The sequence below is a fragment of the Xenopus tropicalis genome, chromosome 2 (genome assembly GCF_000004195.4).
Source record: "Xenopus tropicalis strain Nigerian chromosome 2, UCB_Xtro_10.0, whole genome shotgun sequence".
Classification (NCBI taxonomy): Eukaryota; Metazoa; Chordata; class Amphibia; order Anura; family Pipidae; genus Xenopus; species Xenopus tropicalis.
The window spans coordinates 178,829,830-178,853,254 of NC_030678.2; the positions used below are offsets into that span (position 1 = coordinate 178,829,830).

Genomic DNA, 23,425 nt, shown 5'->3' on the forward strand with positions numbered 1-23,425 from the left:
ATCTATCTCACGGGGGTCCCACTCCCCTTGCACAACCCTGGGACTCTTGGTATTCGTGAAGCCCAGTCTGTGTGATATTAAAGGGGAAATATCCCTCCCCTGTGGGACATGGGCTCAGTCAGTTGGGGGGGGGGGTAAGTAGATATAAATATACAGGTATTATTGTTACACACACAGAGCTGATCCCTCAGATTGATAGGAACCCTGATACTGTGTGTGTGTGTGATATTAAAGGGGAAATATCCCTCCCCTGTGGGACATGGGCTCAGTCAGTTGGGGGGGGGGTAAGTAGATATAAATATACAGGTATTATTGTTACACACACAGAGCTGATCCCTCAGATTGATAGGAACCCTGATACTGTGTGTGTGTGTGATATTAAAGGGGAAATATCCCTCCCCTGTGTGATAGGAACCATGACACTCTTTGTGCTTGATGGGACCCGTTTCCCCACCCCCTTAGACTCACAGTGTAAAGCAGCCCCTCCCTCTCCTTGTTCCGCTGTGAAGTGATGGATTCTGGGACTTGAAGTCTCTCTGCTTTGCATAGAATGCCCCACCCACTATGGGAAGCAAAGGGCCAAATACGACCAATGAATAAAATATAATTTACCCAATGATATTGATATATTTTGCCCAATGCACAGGGGGGTAAGTGATACTGTCGGCAAAGCACCGCAAAAAAGGGATCCAGGTCTCCATCTTTATTCATGGAACTTTCTCCACAAAGGTAATGAAAGTCTCACTGGACCGTGGGAGTAAACTCTGTGGGCGGAGCTTGCTAAGTCCAGTTGATACTGGCGTTTTGCTTGTGTCTCTGCTGCTGCAGCGCCTCTTTCTCTGCCTGTGGGTATTGCAGGATCAGCTGGGGGTCGTCTGACCCCAACAACTGCAAAGCTGCTTGCAAGGATGAATTCCTCTCACAGTCTCCTGGCTGAGGGGTGTAGTTCTGCTGCTCCTGTTCCACCAAGGCACAAATCAACATTTCCTTAGGTTCATCCGCAGCATCGATCCCTCTTTTGCAGCACTTACCAAAATAAAAAAATCCCACCGCTGCCACCAATTTGTCACGGTTACGTCACTTCCTGAGACATGTGACTTTAGGCGCAGCTATAAAGGTTCCATCAGCACCTTACTCTCCGGTCAGACTAGCGGCACAGCACCCCAGGAACCAACCAACACCTACAAAACTTGCTGCCCTACGTCTCATACTGGCGATGAGAGACGCTAAAGAACTCTAGAATTACAAAGGGTTAATGTAACTGAAGCGCGCACTCGAAGGGTTAAGGCACACAGATACACACTATTTTTTAATAGGATAAAACCTATTAAACGTTATATTTAACGCTATAAGAGGTAGAACAAAAGGGACAGTAAAAATAATTACAACCAGTTTTTAAAATAAAAGGGAAAACCCATTTTTTAGTCAGAAGAGCTGACACCCGGTAACTAGACGCCCCCCCCCTCAAGAATGCAGGAGGAGCGTCGTTTTATGACCCCCCCCCCCCATGTGTATGGACTGGGCCAATACTATAATACCCATAACTCCTTGTGTAGAAATGATATTTATTGGTTATATATTTTCAAACCGGTTTTATAAAGACCAATTACCAACGCTGGGTGACCTGCCCCTGCCCGGATACTCCTGGCAAACCCAGTGCCCAGAGCCGGTCCTGTTTGGGTTCTATGGGGATAAATGTGTGATTATATGTTATGGTGTGACCCCCATATCCCCTATGATGGGTCCTGATGAGAACTCCAAGTCACCCCCACGTGGGCTTCCCCTCCCCCATAGGGCGTGGCTCTTATCAGCCAGTTACAGGCGGGGCTTCCCCTCCCCCATAGGGCGTGGCTCAGCCAGTTACAGGCAGGGCTTCCCCTCCCCCATAGGGCATGGCTCTTATCAGCCAGTTACAGGCGGGGCTTCCCCTCCCCCATAGGGCATGGCTCTTATCAGCCAGTTAGAGGCGGGGCTTCCCCTCCCCCATAGGGCGTGACTCAGCCAGTTACAGGCAGGGCTTCCCCTCCCCCATAGGGCATGGCTCTTATCAGCCAGTTAGAGGCGGGGCTTCCCCTCCCCCATAGGGCGTGACTCAGCCAGTTACAGGCAGGGCTTCCCCTCCCCCATAGGGCATGGCTCTTATCAGCCAGTTAGAGGCGGGGCTTCCCCTCCCCCATAGGGCGTGACTCAGCCAGTTACAGGCAGGGCTTCCCCTCCCCCATAGGGCATGGCTCTTATCAGCCAGTTACAGGCGGGGCTTATAGCCGGGCAGCCCAGGCTGTGACCCCTTTACACATGGCTGGTTCCAGACCTTAGAGAACGGGTCAGTGTCTGTTTCCGGTACTTGCAATGATGTTGGATACCTTGGCCTTTATTAACTCTTACAGGCCTGTATCAAAACACATTCACCCTACAGTCTGTACAGAGTGGGCTCCGAGGGGCCCCCCGGGGGCTGCTATACAGTCTCATGATAATACGGATTAGTTCATATTGTGGGGAGATTCTCCTCTGTGATTGGTCCAATTATTCTCTTCTTGGGAGGTTACAGAGTCAGTTATGTGGGTGGGATCAGCCGTAGAGCCACACCCCAGAGGAGGAGCCAGTGGCACATGTGACTATTCCCCGCAGGTGTTGGCGTGAATCTCGATCTCGTTGCTAGGGAAGCGGAAGGAACAGATGGGGCAGGAGACCCAGGACTCCGCCTCCTCAGGAATAATAATGTCCGTGTCGGTGTCGGAGGAGGAAGAATCTTCTGATAGAGACAAGGAGACCACTCTGGGGGGCGGGTCCTCTCCACACGTGGAGGCGTGGCTAGGGAGGTAACGCAGCTGGAAGTACCCTGGGGGGGGGAGAAAGGGGAAACAGGTCAGACCCTTCCAGGGGCATTCAAATTATATCCTTATATCAGGAACAGGGGGGTAGCAGCACAGTAATGGGGAGAACAGGGGCAGGGGGGTAGTAACACCAAGGGAATCAAAAAGGAGAGAAAGGGGGGGGTGATAGGCAGGTAACAGCCAATAGGAACATGGGACAGTGGGAAATTCACACGCACCGACCAAACAGACAACAATATCATTATTTAGTGTTACTTACAGTTACTCAGAGCTTAGTGTTACTCATTTAGTTAGTTACTCAGTGTTACTCAATTACCCCGTGTTTGGCGTTACTCAGAGTTACAGTTACTCAGTGTTACTCAGTGTTACTTTGCTACTAATCAGTGTTACTCAGCATTTACTCAGTGTTACCTATGGTTACTCAGAGCTTAGTGTTACTCATTTAGTTAGTTACTCAGTGTTACTCAATTACCCCGTGTTTGGCGTTACTCAGAGTTACAGTTACTCAGTGTTACTCAGTGTTACTTTGCTACTAATCAGTGTTACTCAGCATTTACTCAGTGTTACCTATGGTTACTCAGAGCTTAGTGTTTCTCATTTAGTTACAGTTACTCAGTGTTACTCAATTACCCCGTGTTTGGCATTACTCAGAGTTACAGTTACTCAGTGTTACTTACTCAGTGTTACTTTGCTACTAATCAGTGTTACTCAGCATTTACTCAGTGTTACCTATGGTTACTCAGAGCTTAGTGTTTCTCATTTAGTTACAGTTACTCAGTGTTACTCAATTACCCCGTGTTTGGCGTTACTCAGAGTTACAGTTACTCAGTGTTACTCAGTGTTACTTTGCTACTAATCAGTGTTACTCAGCATTTACTCAGTGTTACCTATGGTTACTCAGAGCTTAGTGTTACTCATTTAGTTAGTTACTCAGTGTTACTCAATTACCCCGTGTTTGGCGTTACTCAGAGTTACAGTTACTCAGTGTTACTCAGTGTTACTTTGCTACTAATCAGTGTTACTCAGCATTTACTCAGTGTTACCTATGGTTACTCAGAGCTTAGTGTTTCTCATTTAGTTACAGTTACTCAGTGTTACTCAATTACCCCGTGTTTGGCATTACTCAGAGTTACAGTTACTCAGTGTTACTCAGTGTTACTTTGCTACTAATCAGTGTTACTCAGCATTTACTCAGTGTTACTTAAAGTTACTCAGAGCTTAGTGTTACTCATTTAGTTACAGTTACTCGGTGTTACTCAATTACCCCGTGTTTGGCATTACTCAGAGTTACAGTTACTCAGTGTTACTTTGCTACTAATCAGTGTTACTCAGCATTTACTCAGTGTTACTTATGGTTACTCAGAGCTTAGTGTTTCTCATTTAGTTACAGTTACTCGGTGTTACTCAATTACCCCGTGTTTGGCGTTACTCAGAGTTACAGTTACTCAGTGCTTAACATTGCTCGGCGTTACTCAGTATTTGCCCCTGGGACCCCCCCAGCTGACACTGTGTATAGGAGCTGTAAGTAACGACAGTTCCAGTTGGACGCAGTGTTTATTCTATGGTTCTGACTCGTGAAACAATTGTGTGGGAGAAGTTCCCCTTTAATTCCCCATGAGAGACGCGACCCCCCCCTTATCCCCTCACCTCCACATATGGGGCAGCTGCTGCACTGTTGCTCCTTCCCCGCGGGTCTCGGTGTCCTGGGGCGATGGCCCCTCCTTCCCGGGGGGCCCCCCATCTCCGCTGCCTGTCGCTCGGGCCCCCGTGCTCTGACCCTGAAGGGACACAAGGAGCTGCTATTGGCCAATGGCGCAGATTGTACCCGGCACCACTATATACAGTATTGGCACATAAAGCCGTTACCTTCCCGGGGGGCCCTCCATCCTCAGCCTCCTTCTGCCAAGCAGATTCCTGGCCTCCTTCTGTGGGGGGGTAGGAGGGGTGTGGGCGGGGTTAGAGCCTGTGGAACAAACACATGAAGGGGCGGGGTAAGTGGGGAATGGACACTGGTGGGTGGGTGGCAGGAACGGGTGCCGGGGGTGCCCACAGAATGCCGAGGGGCCCCTGTGCCAGAACTTCCGTGACTGCAGGGACTGATGCTGTGGCCCCTCCGGTGGCCCCTCTGGCTCATTTATGGACACATTTGCCCTCGCACAGAAACTACTGGGGTAAAAAGCATTATGGGAAACGCTGGGTGAGGTCCCTGCCACAAGAGCTAACACTCCAAAAGGAAAGTGAGTATAGTGGGTGCCCTCGGGGGTCCCTGGTTCACTCACATTTGCCCTCCGGTGACATCAGCAGTGGGCGGGTCAGAAACAACCCATCGAGGGGCCACTTCCCCGGCCCCCAGGGGCCCATCCCATGACGTTGGATCTGGCGGAAATGAACAGGAGGGTTATGGGCACTTACCTGAGGGCACTGGGCTCTTCTCTCCCAACACGTGGGGCGAGGGTGGGGCCGGGGGGGTTGTGTCGGCGAATCGGCGCTTGCGTGACTTGGCTGCAGTCAGAACCATCAGCGCCGTCCGGCTCAGGCAGGCGGGGTTAGCGGTGTGGGGGGGAACCCTAGAGGGGGGCAATCGGTTTTGGCTCTTCTGCCCCTCTCCCTCGGGGGGGTTCCTAGACAAAGGGCAAGAACAAAGAGCTATTGCCCTGTCTCTGAGTGATGGGGTAAAACTAATGGGGCCCCAGGCACAGCCGGGGGGTCACTGCCACTGACCCCCCTCCCCAATATCTCATTGGTTTCCTCTAATGATTTATACCCTACCACCCCTGCTGGGAGGCAGCTCCTTGTACCTGTGCCCCTTATTCTCCCTCCATTCTTATAGAGATTAGAGCCACTACTTCTGCTAACGATTATCTGTAGCTGTTTTGCAACTACAAATCCCATAATCCCCCGAGAGCCGAAGGTTCCGTTTGATGATCGCAAACAACAACTCAGCGCCAAGTGTAAATGGATCCGCGTTCTGTTCTCATGTTTCTATATTATAAATGTGTTTGTTCTGATTGGCTGAATGGTCTCTGGGTCACTTCTGCCACAGTGTTGGGGGGACCAGGTGGTTCCTAGAGAACTGCCGACCCATTTCCCCTGGTACCAGAGCCGCAGGCTGCACCGTGAGCAACCAAATCCCCGGAACCGGCTGCCCTGGGCTCATGTTTAGCATTATGGTTCTGCCGGCCCAATAGAAGGTTCCTTACTCTCTCCTGCTCTCTGTTCCCCGTGTAAGTTGGGGGGTCTCGGAGTCGGGAGTTCTGTCCATCTTGGGATCCTCGCTCTGTAGGAAGGAACAGAACCGGTAAAAATTCTGCCTGGAGTTTCTGGCTGCCCCCCCCCCCCGTCCTACACACGCACCCCTTTATCTGCCCCATCAGCCAACACCCCAACATCTGTGATCAGACAGAAGCCTTTACAAGCCGCCAGAACTCCTAATGCCGCTGATGTCTCGGCTGCCAATAACAGGGTGTCAGTGATTAATGGAGTGGGTGGGGTTCAGGCCACAAGCAGAAGGCGCACAGTAACCGAGTCATTATATAAATAACCACTAGAGGGAGAGATGGGCAACAGGTGGCCGTGGTTTTGTCTGTGGTCTGCTGCAGAGGGTGCTGGGAGTTGCCCCAGGGCAAAAGAGCGATGGTCAGACTGGGGCTATTACTCCCTGGGTGCCATTAAGGCTGGTCACATGATGAAACACTTGTTACCTTGGGGGGCGGCCCTTCGGCCTCGTGTTGCTCCTCCTCCAGCGCAGAGCGGAAGCGAATGAACGAGAGGCCGAATAAATCTCTCTTATTAAAGGGCTGACTGGCGCTGATCCGAACCCGGTCCCACCTCTCGGCGCTGGCGTCGACCAGAAAGTCCCCTGCACCCGGGGACAACACAGAGTGAGTTGGGGCAGAACCTACGGCTACACGGCTAGAATTGCCCCTTCTGCCCCCCAACTCACCTTCTTTGAACATCCGCACCCCGTTGGGGCCCCTTCTCTGCTTGGAATCTGCGGGGGACATGAGGGTGGTGCTGGGGAGCAGAGTCACGTAGGGTCTGTCCAAAGGCCAACTGGAGCGACCCACATCGATCTGCAGGAAGGCAGAACCACAGTTCCCTGTGAGGTGGAAGAACCAGAACCGTCAGGAAGGTCTGGAGCTCGTGTTGCCCAAAGTGCCGGCCCCGGGGCTCCGAGGAACCACTGGTGGTGCCGACTGGATCTCAGTCAGTACCTTGAGCTGAAGCCCATTTCCCTGCACTCTGCAAAGATTATGGGTTTGTTTGTTCTGGACAAACCCCCCCCATACTGATATTTACCCCCCCATTTACTATTGTGCGCCCCAGAATTACCGATATCAACGTAAGCGATGTGACACGCCTTCTCCAGCTGTAGCTCCGCCCTCAGGTGCCCGCCCCGCTCCCGGGGGGAGATCAGCCAGGGCTGCGCCGAGATCTCACTAAGGAGATTTTCCACCGGGTGTTTGGGATCCTACGGGAGAAGCGTCAGAATCGTGAGCAGAAACAGTAACGGGTCAGGGACCAGTAACGGGGCCAACGGGGTCGGGGACCAGTAACGGGGCCAACGGGGTCGGGGACCAGTAACGGGGCCAACGGGGTCGGGGACCAGTAACGGGGCCAACGGGGTCGGGGACCAGTAACGCGGCTAAAGGGGTCGGGGACCAGTAACGGGGCCAACGGGGTCGGGGACCAATAACGGGGCCAACGGGGTCGGGGACCAGTAACGGGGCCAACGGGGTCGGGGACCAGTAACGGGGTGAGAGGCCAGTAATGGGGCTAAAGGGGTCGGGGACCGATAACGGGGCCAACGGGGTCGGGGACCAGTAACAGGGCTAATGGGGTCAGCGAACCACTTACTGAGCCCCCCTAGTGGATACTGTGGGACCTGCAGTTACCGTGGGATCACATGATGCGCTAGGAACCAATGATACAGACACAAGGGCAGTAGGAAAGATCCCTGTGATACTGTGACTGAATAAAGTTGGCATTCCCATGGCACCGCCTTCATATTCTGGGCTGGACCAATAGCCAAAAGTCAGCCAAGAACTCTGAGCAGGTGGGAGCAGTTGGAACAGAAGGGGTTAAAGCACAAAAAATCAGGCGTTTAACACTATTTCCTGGTTACAGGGGTAGGAGTTGTTTCGTGCCTCTGAATTGGTCGATGTACCTACCTGGGAGCTGAAGGACACAATGTGCCTGACTGTAATGGGGGCCATGGGGGGGGGGTATTCTGCCCAAGACCTGGCTCTGAAATGCAAACATTCATACAAATATTTGTTTTAGAATAAATGGAAATTATTTATTCCCCTGATCCCCACTAGGTGTCACTGTAACACAAAATCATTCCATAATGCGCCAGTCAGTTCCCCTGATCCCCACTAGGTGTCACTGTAACACAAAATCACTCCATAATGAGCCAGTCAGTTCCCCTGATCCCCAGTAGGTGTCACTGTAACACAAAATCACTCCATAATGTGCCAGTCAGTTCCCCTGATCCCCAGTAGGTGTCACTGTAACACAAAATCACTCCATAATGTGCCAGTCAGTTCCCCTGATCCCCAGTAGGTGTCACTGTAACACAAAATCACTCCATAATGAGCCAGTCAGTTCCCCTGATCCCCAGTAGGTGTCACTGTAACACAAAATCACTCCATAATGAGCCAGTCAGTTCCCCTGATCCCCAGTAGGTGTCACTGTAACACAAAATCATTCCATAATGTGCCAGTCAGTTCCCCTGATCCCCAGTAGGTGTCACTGTAACACAAAATCACTCCATAATGTGCCAGTCAGTTTCCCTGATCCCCAGTAGGTGTCACTGTAACACAAAATCACTCCATAATGTGCCAGTCAGTTCCCCTGATCCCCAGTAGGTGTCACTGTAACACAAAATCACTCCATAATGTGCCAGTCAGTTCCCCTGATCCCCAGTAGGTGTCACTGTAACACAAAATCCCTCCATAATGAGCCAGTCAGTTCCCCTGATCCCCAGTAGGTGTCACTGTAACACAAAATCACTCCATAATGAGCCAGTCAGTTCCCCTGATCCCCAGTAGGTGTCACTGTACACAAAATCACTCCATAATGCACAAATCACTCCATAATGTGCCAGTCAGTGTCACCTGAGTCAGTTCCCCTGATCCCCAGTAGGTGTCACTGTAACACAAAATCACTCCATAATGTGCCAGTCAGTTCCCCTGATCCCCAGTAGGTGTCACTGTAACACAAAATCACTCCATAATGAGCCAGTCAGTTCCTAAGGTGTCACTGTAACACAAAATCACTCCATAATGTGCCAGTCAGTTTCCCCTGTATCCCCAGTCAGGGTAGGTGTCACTGTAACACAAAATCACTCCATAATGTGCCAGTCAGTTCCCCTGATCCCCAGTAGGTGTCACTGTAACACAAAATCACTCCATAATGTGCCAGTCAGTTCCCCTGATCCCCAGTAGGTGTCACTGTAACACAAAATCACTCCATAATGTGCCAGTCAGTTCCCTGATCCCCAGTAGGTGTCACTGTAACACAAAATCACTCCATAATGTGCCAGTCAGTTCCCCTGATCCCCAGTGGGGTCACTGTAACACAAAATCACTCCATAATGAGCCAGTCAGTTCCCCTGATCCCCAGTAGGTGTCACTGTAACACAAAATCACTCCATAATGTGCCAGTCAGTTCCCCTGATCCCCAGTAGGTGTCACTGTAACACAAATGCACTCCATAAATGTGCCAGTCAGTTTCCCTGATCCCCAGTAGGTGTCACTTGTAACACAAAATCACTCCATAATGTGCCAGTTCAGTTCCCCTGATCCCCAGTAGGTGTCACTGTAACACAAAATCACTCCATAATGTGCCAGTCAGTTCCCCTGATCCCCAGTAGGTGTCACTGTAACACAAAATCCCTCCATAATGAGCCAGTCAGTTCCCTGATCCCCAGTAGGTGTCACTGTACACAAAATCACTCCATAATGTGCCAGTCAGTTCCCCTGATCCCCAGTAGGTGTCACTGTAACACAAATCCACTCCATAATGAGCCAGTCAGTTTCCCCTGATCCCCAGTAGGTGTCACTGTAACACAAATCACTCCATAATGTGCCAGTCAGTTCCCTGATCCCCAGTAGGTGTCACTGTAACACAAAATCACTCCATAATGTGCCAGTCAGTTTCCCCTGATCCCCAGTAGGTGTCACTGTAACACAAAATCACTCCATAAATGTGCCAGTCAGTTTCCCCTGATCCCCAGTAGGTTGTCACTGTAACACAAAATCACTCCATAATGTGCCAGTCAGTTCCCCTGATCCCCAGTAGGTGTCACTGTAACACAAAATCACTCCATAATGTGCCAGTCAGTTCCCCTGATCCCCAGTAGGTGTCACTGTAACACAAAATCCACTCCATAATGTGCCAGTCCAGTTCCCCTGATCCCCAGTAGGTGTCACTGTAACACAAAATCACTCCATAATGTGCCAGTCAGTTCCCCTGATCCCCAGTAGGTGTCACTGTAACACAAAATCACTCCATAATGTGCCAGTCAGTTCCCTGATCCCCAGTAGTGTCACTGTAACACAAAATCACTCCATAATGTGCCAGTCCAGTTCCCCTGATCCCCAGTAGGTGTCACTGTAACACAAAAATCACTCCATAATGAGCCAGTCAGTTCCCCTGATTCCCCAGTAGGTGTCACTGTAACACAAAATCACTCCATAATGAGCCAGTCAGTTCCCCTGATCCCCAGTAGGTGTCACTGTAACACAAAATCATTCCATAATGTGCCAGTCAGTTCCCCTGATCCCCAGTAGGTGTCACTGTAACACAAAATCATTCCATAATGTGCCAGTCAGTTCCGCTGATCCCCAGTAGGTGTCACTGTAACACAAAATCATTCCATAATGAGCCAGTCAGTTCCGCTGATCCCCAGTAGGTGTCACTGTAACACAAAATCATTCCATAATGTGCCAGTCAGTTCCCCTGATCCCCAGTAGGTGTCACTGTAACACAAAATCACTCCATAATGTGCCAGTCAGTTCCCCTGATCCCCAGTAGGTGTCACTGTAACACAAAATCACTCCATAATGAGCCAGTCAGTTCCCCTGATCCCCAGTAGGTGTCACTGTAACACAAAATCACTCCATAATGAGCCAGTCAGTTCCCCTGATCCCCAGTAGGTGTCACTGTAACACAAAATCACTCCATAATGAGCCAGTCAGTTCCCCTGATCCCCAGTAGGTGTCACTGTAACACAAAATCACTCCATAATGTGCCAGTCAGTTCCCCTGATCCCCAGTAGGTGTCACTGTAACACAAAATCCCTCCATAATGTGCCAGTCAGTTCCCCTGATCCCCAGTAGGTGTCACTGTAACACAAAATCCCTCCATAATGTGCCAGTCAGTTCCCCTGATCCCCAGTAGGTGTCACTGTAACACAAAATCCCTCCATAATGTGCCAGTCAGTTCCCCTGATCCCCAGTAGGTGTCACTGTAACACAAAATCCCTCCATAATGTGCCAGTCAGTTCCCCTGATCCCCAGTAGGTGTCACTGTAACACAAAATCACTCCATGATGTGCCAGTCAGTTCCCCTGATCCCCAGTAGGTGTCACTGTAACACAAAATCACTCCATAATGAGCCAGTCAGTTCCCCTGATCCCCAGTAGGTGTCACTGTAACACAAAATCACTCCATAATGTGCCAGTCAGTTCCCCTGATCCCCAGTAGGTGTCACTGTAACACAAAATCACTCCATAATGTGCCAGTCAGTTCCCCTGATCCCCAGTAGGTGTCACTGTAACACAAAATCACTCCATAATGTGCCAGTCAGTTCCCCTGATCCCCAGTAGGTGTCACTGTAACACAAAATCACTCCATAATGTGCCAGTCAGTTCCGCTGATCCCCAGTAGGTGTCACTAACACAATCATTGCACCATTTCCCATGTTACCCTACAGGCGCAGAACCCCCTGCTCGCCCGCTAGTTGCCACCATCACCCCATTTCCTAAGCCCCACCCTATTCACCCTGCGCAAAGGCAAAACAAACCCCGTTACCATAGAAACACTCACAGACCCCGGACTCCAACCTCCTGAATCCCCGAATTTCCCGCGTTTTTGGCCCGCACCGCTCCGCCCTGCAATGACGTCATGTAAGGAAGCCGCCCCAGTCAGTGGGAGGGGCCAGTCAGGTAATAGCGCTCGGAACTACAATTCCCAGAATCAGCTACCAATTGGAAAGCTCTAGTAAAGTGCTGAGAGTTGTAGTTCCCTTAGAACAGACTTAGCTTTCTCGCTCAAATTGTACATTTCTGGTTTTAGCCCCTCCCAGCCTCCGGTCACTATGCCCCGCCCACACCCTATCGGGCCGCTAAACTTTTATTATGGGTTCTGTAAATAGAGGCGTGGCACGCAAATGCGTGTCAGTGACATCACGCGTGTTCGGACGCGGCCGCGCAGTGATACGGCAGCCAATGGCGGACAGGTCAGTGGGCGGCGCTTGGGTTTGAATCCTTCGTAGGTAGAAATTCTATTTTGATATCTCGGCGGGGAGGGAACCTGTGGCACCGGGAGCGGGTGAGTCACCGGGGGGGCTGAGTGTTAGTACCGGGGGGGGGGCTGAGTGTTAGTACCGGGGGGGCTGAGTGTTAGTACCGGGGGGGCTGAGTGTTAGTACCGGGGGGGCTGAGTGTTAGTACCGGGGGGGCTGTGTGTTAGTACCGGGGGGGCTGTGTGTTAGTACCGGGGGGGCTGAGTGTTAGTACCGGGGGGGGCTGAGTGTTAGTACCGGGGGGGCTGAGTGTTAGTACCGGGGGGGGGGGCTGAGTGTTAGTACCGGGGGGGGGGGGCTGAGTGTTAGTACCGGGGGGGGGGGGCTGTGTGTTAGTACCGGGGGCTGAGTGTTAGTACCGGGGGGCTGAGTGTTAGTAACCGGGGGGGGGGGCTGAGTGTTAGTACCGGGGGGGGGGGCTGAGTGTTAGTACCGGGGGGGGGGGCTGAGTGTTAGTACCGGGGGGGGGGGGGGCTGAGTGTTAGTACCGGCGGGGGGGGGGGGCTGAGTGTTAGTACCGGGGGGCTGTGTGTTAGTTACCGGGGGGGGCTGTGTGTTAGTACCGGGGGGGCTGTGTGTTAGTACCGGGGGGGCTGTGTGTTAGTACCCGGGGGCTGTGTGTTAGTACGCAGGGGGGCTGTGTGTTAGTACCTCGGGGGGGCTGTGTGTTAGTACCGGGGGGGCTGAGTGTTAGTACCGGGGGGGCTGTTGTGTTAGTACCGGGGGGGGCTGTGTGTTAGTACCGGGGGGGGCTGTGTGTTAGTACCGGGGGGGCTGTGTGTTAGTACCGGGGGGCTGTGTGTTAGTACCGGGGGGGCTGTGTGTTAGTACCGGGGGGGGCTGAGGGTGTGCCGGGGGGGGGGGCTGAGTGTAGTACCGGGGGGGGGGCTGACCGGGGGGGGGGCTGAGTGTTAGTACCGGGGGGGGGGGGCTGAGTGTTAGGGGGCTGAGTGTTAGTACCGGGGGTGGGGGGGCTGAGTGTTAGTACCGGCCGGCTGAGTGGGGGGGGGGGGGCTGAGTGTTAGTACCGGGGAGGGCTGAGGTTAGTACCGGGGTGAGTGTTAGTACCGGGGGGGGCTGATGTTTAGTACCGGGGGGCTGAGTGTTAGTACCGGGGGGGGAGGTGGTTTCCGGGTTGGGAGGATGGAGTGGGGGGCCGGGGGGGGGGGGGCTGAGTGTTATACCGTAGTACCGGGGGGGGGGCTGAGTGTTAGTACCGGGGGGGGCTGAGTGTTAGTACCGGGGGGCGGGCTGAGTGTTAAAGTACCGGGGGGGGGCTGAGTGTTAGTACCGGGGGGGGGGCTGAGTGTAGTACCGGGGGGCTGAGTGTTAGCTGAGTGTTAGTACCCGGGGGGGGGGGGCTGAGTGTTAGTACCGGGGGGGGGGGCTGAAGTGTTAGTACCGGGGCTTGAGTCGTTAGTACCGGGGGGGGGGGGCTGATGTTAGTTAGTACCGGGGGGGGCTGAGTGTTAGTACCGGGGGCTGAGTTAGTACCGGGGAGGGCTGAGTGTTAGTACCGGGGGGGCTGAGTGTTAGTACGGGTGGGGGGGGCTGAGTGTTAGTACCGGGGGGGCGGCTGAAGTGTTAGTACCGGGGGGCGAGGTTTACCGGGGGGGCGAGTGTTAGTACCGGGGGGGGGGGGGGCTGAGTGTTAAGTACCGGGGGGGCTGAGTGTTAGTACCGGGGGGGGGGGCTGAGTGTTAGTACCGGGGGGGGGCTGTGTTTAGTACCGGGGGGGAGGCTGAGTGTTAGTACCGGGGGGGGGGGGCTGAGTGTTTATACCGGGGGGGGGTGGAGTGTTAGTACCGGGGGGGGCCTGAGTGTTGAGTACGGGGGGGGCTGAGTGTATAGTACCGGGGGGGGCTGTGTGTTATACCGGGGGCTGAGTGTTAAGTACCGGGGGGGCTGAGTGTTTAGACCCGGGGGGGGGGGGGCTGAGTGTTAGTACGGGGGCGGCTGAGTGTTAGTACCGGGGGGGGCTGAGTGTTAGTACCGGGGGGGGGCTGAGTGGTTATACCGGGGGGGGGGGGCGAGTGTTATAGTTTTACCGGGGGGGGGCTGAGTTTAGTACCGGGGGGGGAGGGGCCTGAGTGTTAGTACCGGGGGGGGGCTGATTTGTTAGTACCGGGGGGGGGCTGTGTGTTAGTACCGGGGGGGGCTGTGTGTTAGTACCGGGGGGGCTTGTGTGTTAGTACGCGGGGGTGTGTGTTAGTACCGGGGGGGGGGGCTGAGTGTTATACGGGGGGGGGGGCTGAGTGTAGCTACGGGGGGGCTGTGTGTTAGTACCGGGGGCTGAGTGTTTAGTACCGGGGGGGGCTGTGTGTTAGTACCGGGGGCTGTGTGTTAGTACCGGGGGGCTGTGTGTTAAGTACCGGGGGGGCCTGAGTGTTAGTACGGGGGGGCTGAGTGTTAGTACCGGGGGCTGATGTGTAGTACCGGGGGGGGGGCCGAGTTTAGACCGGGGGGGGGTGAGTTAGAGTACCGGGGGGGGCTGAGTGTTAGTACCGGGGGGCTGAGTGTCAGTACCGCTGTGGGGGGGGCTGAAGTGTAGTACCGGGGGGGGGGGCTGTGTGTTAGTACCGGGGGCTGAGTGGTTAGTACCGGGCTATGGCTGGAGTGGTTAGTACCGGGGGGGCTGAGTGTTAGTTACCGGAAGGGGGCGGCTGAGTGTTAGTACCGGGGGGGGGGGCTGAGTGTTGAGTACCGGGGGGGGCCTGTGTGTTCAGTACCGGGGGGGCTGTGTGAGTACCGGGGGGGCTGTGTGTTAGTACGGGGGCTGTGTGTTCAGTACCGGGGGTGCATGTGTGGTAGTACCGGGGGGCTGTGGTGTTTCAGTACCGGGGGGCTGTGTGTTAGTACGGGGGGGGGGGTGGTGTTTAGTACCGGGTGGGGGGTTGAGTGTTAGTACCGGGGGGGGGCGGAAGTTAGTACGGGGGGCGAGTGGTTAGTACACTGGGGCGGGGGCTGAGTGTTAGATACCGGGGGGCGGCGGCTGCAGTGGTTAGTAAGTATAGTGTGTGTGTGTGTGGGGGGCTGATGTTAGTACCGGGGGGGGATGCATGTTAGTACCGGGGGCTGGTGTTAGTCCGGGGCGGGGGGCTTGAGTGTTAGACCGGCGGGCTGGTGTTAGTACCGGCGGGGGGGGGGGCTGAGTGTTAGTACGGGGGCTGAGGTTAGGTACCGGGGGGGGGGCTGGAGTGTTAGTACCGGGGGGGGCTGAGTTGTTATTACCGGGGGGGGGGCTGAGTGTTAGTACCGGGGGGGCTGAGTGTTAGTACCGGAGGGGGGGCTGAGTGTAGTACGGGGAGGGGCTGAGGTGTTAGTACCGGGGGGGGGGACTGATGTTAGTTACCGGGGGGGGGGCTGAGTTGTACCGGGGGGCTGAGTGTTAGTTACCGGGGGGGGCTGAGTGTTAGTACGGGGGGCTGAGTGTTAGTACCGCGGGGGGGGGGGCTTGAGTGTTAGTACCGGGGGGCTGAGTGTTAGTACCGGGTAGGGGGGGGCTGAGTGTTCAAGTACGGGGGGCGGCTGAGTGTTAGTTACCGGGGGGCTGATGTAGTACCGGGGGGCTGAGTGTAAGTACCGGGGGGGCTGAGTGTTAGTACCGGGGGGCTGAGTTTGTTGAGTACGGGGGCGGCTGAGTGTTTAGTACCGGGGGGGGGGCTGAGGGGTTAGTGACCGGGGGGGCTGAGTGTTAGACCGGGGGGCGCTGAGTGTAGTACCGGGGGGGGGGGGCTGAGTGTTAGTACCGGGGGGCTGAGGTGTTAGTTACCGGGGGGGGGTGGGGGCTGGAGTGTTTAGTACCGGTCGGGGGGGGGCTGAGTTTAGTACCGGGGTGGGTGGCTGAGTGTGTAGTACCGGGGGGGGGCTGGTGTTTGAGTACCGTGAGCGGGGGTGGTTTGAATGGTTCAGTACCCGGGGGCTGGGTGGTGGCTGAGTGTTTAGCTATCACGGGGGGGGGGGGCTGTCGTCGTTTGTACCGGGGGGGGCTTGTTGTTAGTACCGGGGGGGGGGGGTCTGAGTGTTTGTTAGTACCGGGGGTGGGAGTCTGAGTGTGCAAGTACCGGGGGAAGGGCTGAGTTTAAGTACCGTGCTAGTGGAGCGGGGCTGATGTGTTGAGTACCGGGGGCTGCGTGTTAGTTACCGGGAGGGCTTAGTTAGTTGGTATACCGGGGGGTGGGTCGCGGATGTTAGTTACCCGCTCTGTGGTGCGGAGCTGGGAGTGGTCTCCAGTACCGGGGGGAGTGAGGTGTAAGCTACGGGGGGGGCTGTCAGTTGTTAGTTACCGGGGGGGGGGGCTGAGTGTTAGTACCGGGGGGGGGGAGGGGAGGTCGAGTGTTATATCCAAACCTACAGGGTGATGCGGGGGACCTGTAGTGTTTGTTAAGTACCGGGGGGGCGGGGGACTGAGTGCTAGTACCGGGGGGGGGGGGCTGAGTGTTAGTACCGGGGGGGGCTGTTGTGTTAGTATCCGGGGGCTGTGATGTTAGTTACCGGGGGGGGCTATGTTTAGTACCGGGGGGGGGGCTGAGTGTTAGTACCGGGGGGGGCTGAGTGTTAGTACCGGGGGGGGGAGCGAGTGTTGTACCGGGGGGGGCTGAGTGTTAGTACGGGGGGCTGAGTGTTTAGTACGGGGGGGCTGTGTGTTAGTACCGGGAGGGCTGTGTTGTTAGTACCGGGGGGTGTGATTGTGTTAGTACCGGGGGGCTGTGTGTTAGTACCGGGGGGGTTGAAGAGTAGTACCGGGGGCTGTGTGTTAGTACCGGGGGGGCTGAGTGTTAGTACCGGGGGCTGGGTTCAGTTACCGGCGTGGGCTGAGTGGTTATAGTACCGGGGGGGGCTGATGTATACCGGGGGGGCTGAGTGTTAGTACGGGGGGCTGGAGTTAGTACGGGGGGGCTGAGTGTTAGTTCCGGGGGGGGGACATGGAGTGTTAGTTACCGGCGGGGGGGGGCTGTGTGTTGTACGGGGGGCTGGAGTGGTTGGGAGACGGGGGTGAGTGTTAGTACCGGGGGGGCTGAGTGTTAGTACCGGCGGGCGGCTGAGTTTAGTACCGCGGGGGGGGGGGCTGAGTGTTGAGTACCGGGGGGGGGGAGTGTAGTACCGGGGCTCGTGTGTTAGTACCTGGGGGGGCTGTGTTGTTAGTACCGGGGGGGCCTGAGTGGTTAGTACCGGGGGACTGTTGTTAGTACCGGCGGGGGGGTGAGTGTTAGTACGGGGGGGGTGAGTGTTAAGTTTGACCGGGGGGGCTGGTGGGTTAGTACCGGGGCGGCTGAGTGTTAGTACCGGGTGGCGGCTGGTGTGTTAGTACAGGGAGCGAGGTGTGCTGTTATAAGTGCGTTCGAAGTACCCGGGGGGGCTGTTTGTGGCAGTACCGGGGGGCTGTTGTAGTTACCGGGGGGGTGAGTGTTAGTTACCGGGGGGGGGGTGGTGAGTGTTAGTTACGCGGGGGGGCTGTGGGGCTGATGAGGTGTAGTACCGGGGGGCTGAATGTTAGTAGCCGGGGGGGTGGTGGGCCTAGTCATGTTGTTTAGTACCGGGGGTAGCTGAGTCGTTAGACGCTAGGGGGGGGCTGAAGATGTTAGTACTGGATGCTTTTTAGGCGGGGCGGCTGTAGTTGTTAGTAACCGTGGGGTAGGCAGGTGGGGTCTGAATGTTTAGTCAACCGGTGGGGCTGCATTCGTTAGTACCGGGGGGGGGGCTGAGTGTAGTACCGGGGGGATCTGTTCTTCTCTCGGGGGGGGAGGCTGAGTGTTTCAGTTATCCGCTGCGGGGGGGGCTGAAAGTGTTAGTACCGGGAGGGCGCTGAGTAGAGTACGGGGGGCGCTGAAGTGTTAGACCGGGGGGGGGGGGGGTGAGTCGAAGTACCGCGGGGAGGCGGGGCTGAGTGTAGTACCGGGGGGGGCTGAAGTGTGGATACCGGGGGGGGGCTTGAGAGTGTTAGTACCGGGGGCCTGGGGGGGTGCTGTAGTGTTTAGTTATACCGCGGGGGCTGAGTGTTTGTAGTACCGGAGGGGGGGGCTGGAGTGTTAGTAGCCCGGTATGGGGGCGGGCGCTTACGCGTTTCGTTAGTACCGGGGTGGGGGTTGAGTGTTAGTACCGGGAGGGCTGAGTTGTTAGTACCCGGGGGGGGGCTGAGTGTTTATACCGGGGGGGCTTGAGTTTAGTACCGGGGGGGCTGAGTGTAGTACCGGGGGGGCGGCTGAGGCTTAGTACCGGGAGGGGGACTGAGGGTTAGACGGGGGGCTTGAGTGTTCCAGTACCGGGGGGGGGGGGGGGGCTGGACAGGTATTTAGTACCGGATGGAAGAGCTGTTCATCCTCAGACCTAGGAGTGCATGCTATGGGGAGGCTCAAGTGTTAGTACCGGGGTGGGGGGCGGGGTCTGAGCTGTTAGTACCTGGGAAAAGAACGGCGGGGGAGGCACAATCGAGTTTACAACAGTACCGAAGACGACGGAGACAGGGGGCTGAAGCGTGTTAGTACCGAGGGTGGAGGGGGGGGCGATTGTGTTAGTACCGTGCCAGAGGGCGGGGCTGTGAGTTGCTAGTACCCGGGGGACTGGTGTTAGTACCGGGGGCTTGAGTGTTTTAGTACGGGGGAGAGGGCTGTAGTGTTCAGTACCGGGGGGGGCCATGAGTGTTTGAGTACCGGGGGGGGGCGTTCAGTTAGTTAGTTAAACCGGGTCCTCGTCTCCAAACATTCGTTGTAGTCCAGGAGGGTGGGGGGCTGCTGGCTGTGTATAAAAGTACCGGGGGGGGGGTCTTCCAAAGTGTTAGTACGCGGGGGGCTGGGCTGCCTTATCATGAGTTAGTACGGGGGGCTGGTGTTAGTACCGAGGGGGTTGGACTAAGTGTTTTAGTACCGGGGGGAGAGGGCATGAGTGTCATAGTTACTTGGGGGGGGCTGAGTGTTTAGTACCGGGGGGGGGCGGGGGTGAGTTGTTAGTGTGTACCGGTGGGGCCGGGGGGGCCTGAGTTGTTAGTTACCGGGAACAAGAAAGGGGTGCGACTGAGTGTGTAGTACCGGGAGGGAGGGGCTTGAGTGTTAGTATCCGGTTGGGCAGATTGGGCTGCATAGTGTTGTACCGGGGGGGGGCCTTTACCGTGATGTGTGTACCGAGAAGGTGGACTGTTGTAGTTATGAGTACCGGGAGGGGTTCTGAGTGTTTTACGTTTAATGAGTGTACCGGGGGCGTGGCTGGTGATTGTTAGTACCGGGGGGGGGCTTAGTGTTATACCGCGGGGGGCTGGTGTTTAAGTACTAGGGAGAGGGGCTTGAGTGATTCGATAGTATCTGTGTCGGCGTGTGTTTATACCGAGAGGGGCATGATTGTTATGTCTTTTCTTTGAGTACGGGGGCTGATGTGTTTTAAGAGGCACAGGGAGTTGGGCGAGTTCCAGGTGTTAGTACCGGGGGGGCTGAGTGTTTAGTATCCGGTCAATAGGGGGGAGGGGCTGTTGTTTAGTACCGCGGGGGGGGCTGTAGTGTTTAGTACCAGTGGGGGGCTGGTGTTAGTACCGGGGGGGCTGATTGTGTTTAGTACCGGGGGTGGTCACTGTTAGTTTTTAGTACGGGGGGCTGCTTCGGGCTGTGGTGATTTTACTTAGTACCGGGGGGCGCGGGGTCTGGAGTGTTGATGTCTCCGGAGGGGGGGGCTAGTAGTTTACTAACCGGGTGGGAGGGGGCTTGTTGCTGTTAGTACCGGTGGGGGGGGGCTGTTGTGTTGAGTACAGGAGGGGAGGGCTGTGTGTTAGACGGGGGGGGGCTGCTTGTTAGTTACCGGGGGTGCTGTGTTCTGTGTTTTTAGTACCGGGTAGGGTTCTTGAGTGGTGTTTCATGTTACCGGTGGGGGATGTTTTTGTGATTAGTACCGGGGTCGCTGTGATAGTTAGTTACGCGTTGGGGGCTGTTTTCAGTACCGGGAGGTGGTCCCTGTTGTGCATTTTCACTCTGTGTGTTAGTGACCGGGGCTGTGCAGTGCTGAGTTTGGGGGGGGCGGGTGAGCCTGGGACTGTGGGTGGCTGAGTTGGGAGGCGGGGACGTGAGGTGCTGAGATAATATGAGACAGAAAATACTGTGTAGAGACGTGAAGATATAAGCTGAGATGCTTGATTGGGCAGAAGCTGCAGTGACTGTGGGTTATGTGCCTTATTGATACTAAGTACGTTTAGCCGGGCGTGCAGAGGCCTGTGTTAGGTTGAATGGAACAGGAGGAATCTGAGACCCCTTGAGAAACCCTCTTTCATTCGTTCTTGCTCCCTCGCACTGGGTTACAGACCTTCTTATGTTTCTTTACAGTTTTGTTTATAAGGGAAGTTATCTCCCTGCCCGCGAGAGTAAACGGTACAAGAAACGCCCCCCGTTACATTTCTTGATCCCCAAAGTTATGAGGGCCGCGCTGGGGGGAATGGTTCTACATTTGGCCTGGCAAGTCTTCGCCAAGGAGGGCTGCCTAGGGAGATTCTTGTCTCTGTTTTGAGACTGGCTGCTTCTCTATAATTGGGCATTAATTTCGTCGAGATTGAAACCACTGCAAAAACCCGAGCTATGCCCCCGGTGTAAGCTAATATCTGCCCAGAGAGTAGCGAGTCGTTACTGGGTAATAAGGGTTAATTGCCACAGGGGCAGATTTTGTTGCCGTGACAACGGACGTGAATCTGGGGCGCATAAGAAAGTTTACTATGAAATTAGTCGTTTAACTTGTGCTGTGCGATTTTTCCAAGATGTTGCGTGGTAATGGTGGAGGTGAGTGGCGATTTTTTGGGTAGTGCTGTATGCCCCCAGAAGTCAAAGTTGCAAGGTTCCATTTTTATTAAAACATTCAAAAATATAAAATAACCTTACTGATCTAGTGACACCCTCACTTGAAAATAGAAAATTGGAATGTGAACTTTGTCATTTAAGCTTTAAAGATTGTAAAATTTCCTAATGCATGGAACGAGTATGGCAGCTCCCACTGCATATGGTAAAATACAAAGCCTGGCCATTAGCATGTCCCTACCCCCATGTAATAAAAAAGGACACTGAGTTTGCCCAGGTCCAGTAAACCGTAGCAACCAATAAGATGTGTTGCTTTTACTGCTGCCTGCGATTGGTTACTATGCTATTGGCAAACTTCAGTGTCTTTTATACATGGAGGGGGTACGGGCTGCAATGGCAGGCCCCAGAGAGAGGAGCGTTGGGGGTAATAAGGGTAATTGCACAGGGGCAGATTTGTTGCCGTGACAACGAGTGAATGGGCGCAAGTAAGTTACATGAATAAGTCGTTTACTTGTGGCGATTCAAATGTTGGTGAAGGGGGGGCATTTTTGGGAGTGTTGTTGCCCCCAGTAGTCAAGTTGCAACTTCATTTTTATAAAAACATTCAAAATATAAAACTTACTGTCTGAAAACACCTACACTGAAAAAAAAAATTGGAAGGTGAACTTTCCCTTTAAACTAAAGTTGTAAAATCCCTAATGCAATGGAACGAGTATGGCAGCTCCCACTCATATTGGTAAATACAAAGCCTGCCATTAGCATGTCCCTACCCCCATGTAATAAAAGACACTGAGTTTGCCCAGGTCCAGTAACCCGTAGCAACCAATAAGATGTGTGCTTTTACATGCTGCCTGCTGATTGGTTACTATGGGCTATTGGGCAAACTCAGTGTCTTTTATTACATGGGGGGGTATCGGCTGCTAATGGCAGGCTTTGTATTTACCAATATGAGTGGGAGCTGCCATACTCTTTCCATTGGATTAGGGATTTTACAACTTTTTTAGTTTAAAGGGAAAGTTCACCTTCCAAACTTTTTTTTAAAAAAACTGCCGACATCACTAGAAACGGATAATGAATTTGGATTCTTTCCCTGTGTTTTGCTGTTAAACTTCCCTTCCCATTGGTTCTGCGCTTGGGACTTTATAGATTTCATTGTGAAGCCAAAGTGATCCCTGTGCTTCTGATTGGTTGGAAGCGGTACTATGGAGTTGATTGGGGGGAATGATATCAGGAGGGATGGAATGTTGGGGCTGCTGCCTGCATGTACTGTGAGCCCCCCCCCCCTCCCGCGCAGTGAGATGGGGCCACAGTGAATGGCTGTACGGGGCCCCGGCTGCTCGGCACATAATGCCCCACTCGGACATTCCTATTGGCCACTACTGTGATCCTCCCCCCTCTGGCAGCCGTGCCAGGGTAACCCATGGGCACTATTAGGGTTTGGGCTAAGTGCCACCTTGGGCCCCTGCTGATTGTTAGCGCTCTGCCAGCAGCACAGCTTGTTTGTACAACGGCTCCTCCTGTTTAGCCCCCAGGGAAATGCCCTAAGGATTATGTCATGGCCGGGGGGCCCTCAGGCTGAGTTTCTCCTCAGTGTATGTGCATTTCTGTTTGTTTTCCATGATGTTTCATTTAACCCGTAGCCAGCTTGGTGTACAGACTGGGATGGCGCGGGGCCGCTATGGCAGGGTGGCGCGGGGCCGCTATGGCAGGGTGGCGCGGGGCCGCTATGGCAGGGTGGCGCGGGGCCGCTATGGCAGGGTGGCGCGGGGCCGCTATGGCAGGGTGGCGCAGGGCCGCTATGGCAGGGTGGCGCGGGGCCGCTATGGCAGGGTGGCGCGGGGCCGCTATGGCAGGGCCGCTATGGCAGGGTGGCGCAGGGCCGCTATGGCAGGGTGGCTATGGCAGGGTGGCGCGGGGCCGCTATGGCAGGGTGGCGCGGGGCCGCTATGGCAGGGCGGCTATGGCAGGGTGGCACGGGGCCGCTATGGCAGGGCGGCTATGGCAGGGTGGCGCGGGGCCGCTATGGCAGGGTGGCGCGGGGCCGCTATGGCAGGGTGGCGCGGGGCCGCTATGGCAGGGTGCCATGCCAGGGCCCTTGGGATCCAATCAGTGCGGCTACGGAACTGTGAGGGGGAGTCACATTCATCTGTGTTTCATTTGCCTCCCGTTGCATCAGCCGCGCTTGGTAGCCCTGTGCCCCCAGGGGCACAGTTTAGGGTTAAACACTAGGATGTCAGATCCTGACGCTTTCCCTTTAAATCTCCCTGGTACCCGCCCAGCTCTGTTTGTTTGTTGTTG

At 54.9% G+C, this 23,425-nt stretch overlaps 2 protein-coding genes across 8 annotated transcripts in view; one reads left to right on the forward strand and one right to left on the reverse strand.

Moving 5' to 3' along the window:
• Positions 1-2,330: 2,330 nt before the first annotated feature.
• On the reverse strand, positions 2,331-12,154 carry LOC100491855 (short transient receptor potential channel 2-like). Of its 2 annotated transcripts, none has more exons than XM_031897422.1 (10): positions 11,888-12,154; positions 8,006-8,081; positions 7,167-7,305; positions 6,778-6,933; positions 6,536-6,693; positions 6,035-6,111; positions 5,247-5,455; positions 4,701-4,797; positions 4,482-4,612; positions 2,331-2,839 (listed from the first exon to the last, which is right to left on the reverse strand). In XM_031897422.1, exons 1-10 carry the CDS (start codon positions 11,965-11,967, stop codon positions 2,616-2,618), a joined length of 1,347 nt encoding a protein of 448 aa, XP_031753282.1. In that variant the 5' UTR covers positions 11,968-12,154; the 3' UTR covers positions 2,331-2,615. The 2 variants fall into 2 exon arrangements, with proteins under 2 accessions (XP_031753282.1, XP_031753283.1); XM_031897423.1 differs by having other exon boundaries at positions 11,873-11,975.
• A 53-nt stretch (positions 12,155-12,207) lies between these two features.
• The window catches only part of numa1 (nuclear mitotic apparatus protein 1), a 41,245-nt gene continuing 30,027 nt past the window's right edge, over positions 12,208-23,425 (forward strand). For 5 of the 6 annotated variants that reach the window (XM_031897415.1, XM_031897419.1, XM_031897418.1 and 2 more), the window contains exon 1: positions 12,306-12,391. The gene's annotated coding sequence lies outside the window, so the exon portion shown is untranslated. The other variant, XM_031897417.1, reaches the window with a different exon arrangement.

Excerpts from the sequence above, each read along its gene's own strand:
- LOC100491855 (XM_031897422.1), bottom strand. The coding sequence starts at position 11,967 with ATGACGTCATTGCAGGGCGGAGCGGTGCGGGCCAAAAACGCGGGAAAT. Across the intron at positions 6,112-6,535 it reads CCGAAGGGCCGCCCCCCAAG|AGCGAGGATCCCAAGATGGA; the intron begins GTAACAAGTGTT and ends TCCTTCCTACAG. Across the intron at positions 4,613-4,700 it reads ATGGAGGGCCCCCCGGGAAG|GGTCAGAGCACGGGGGCCCG; the intron begins GTAACGGCTTTA and ends GTGTCCCTTCAG.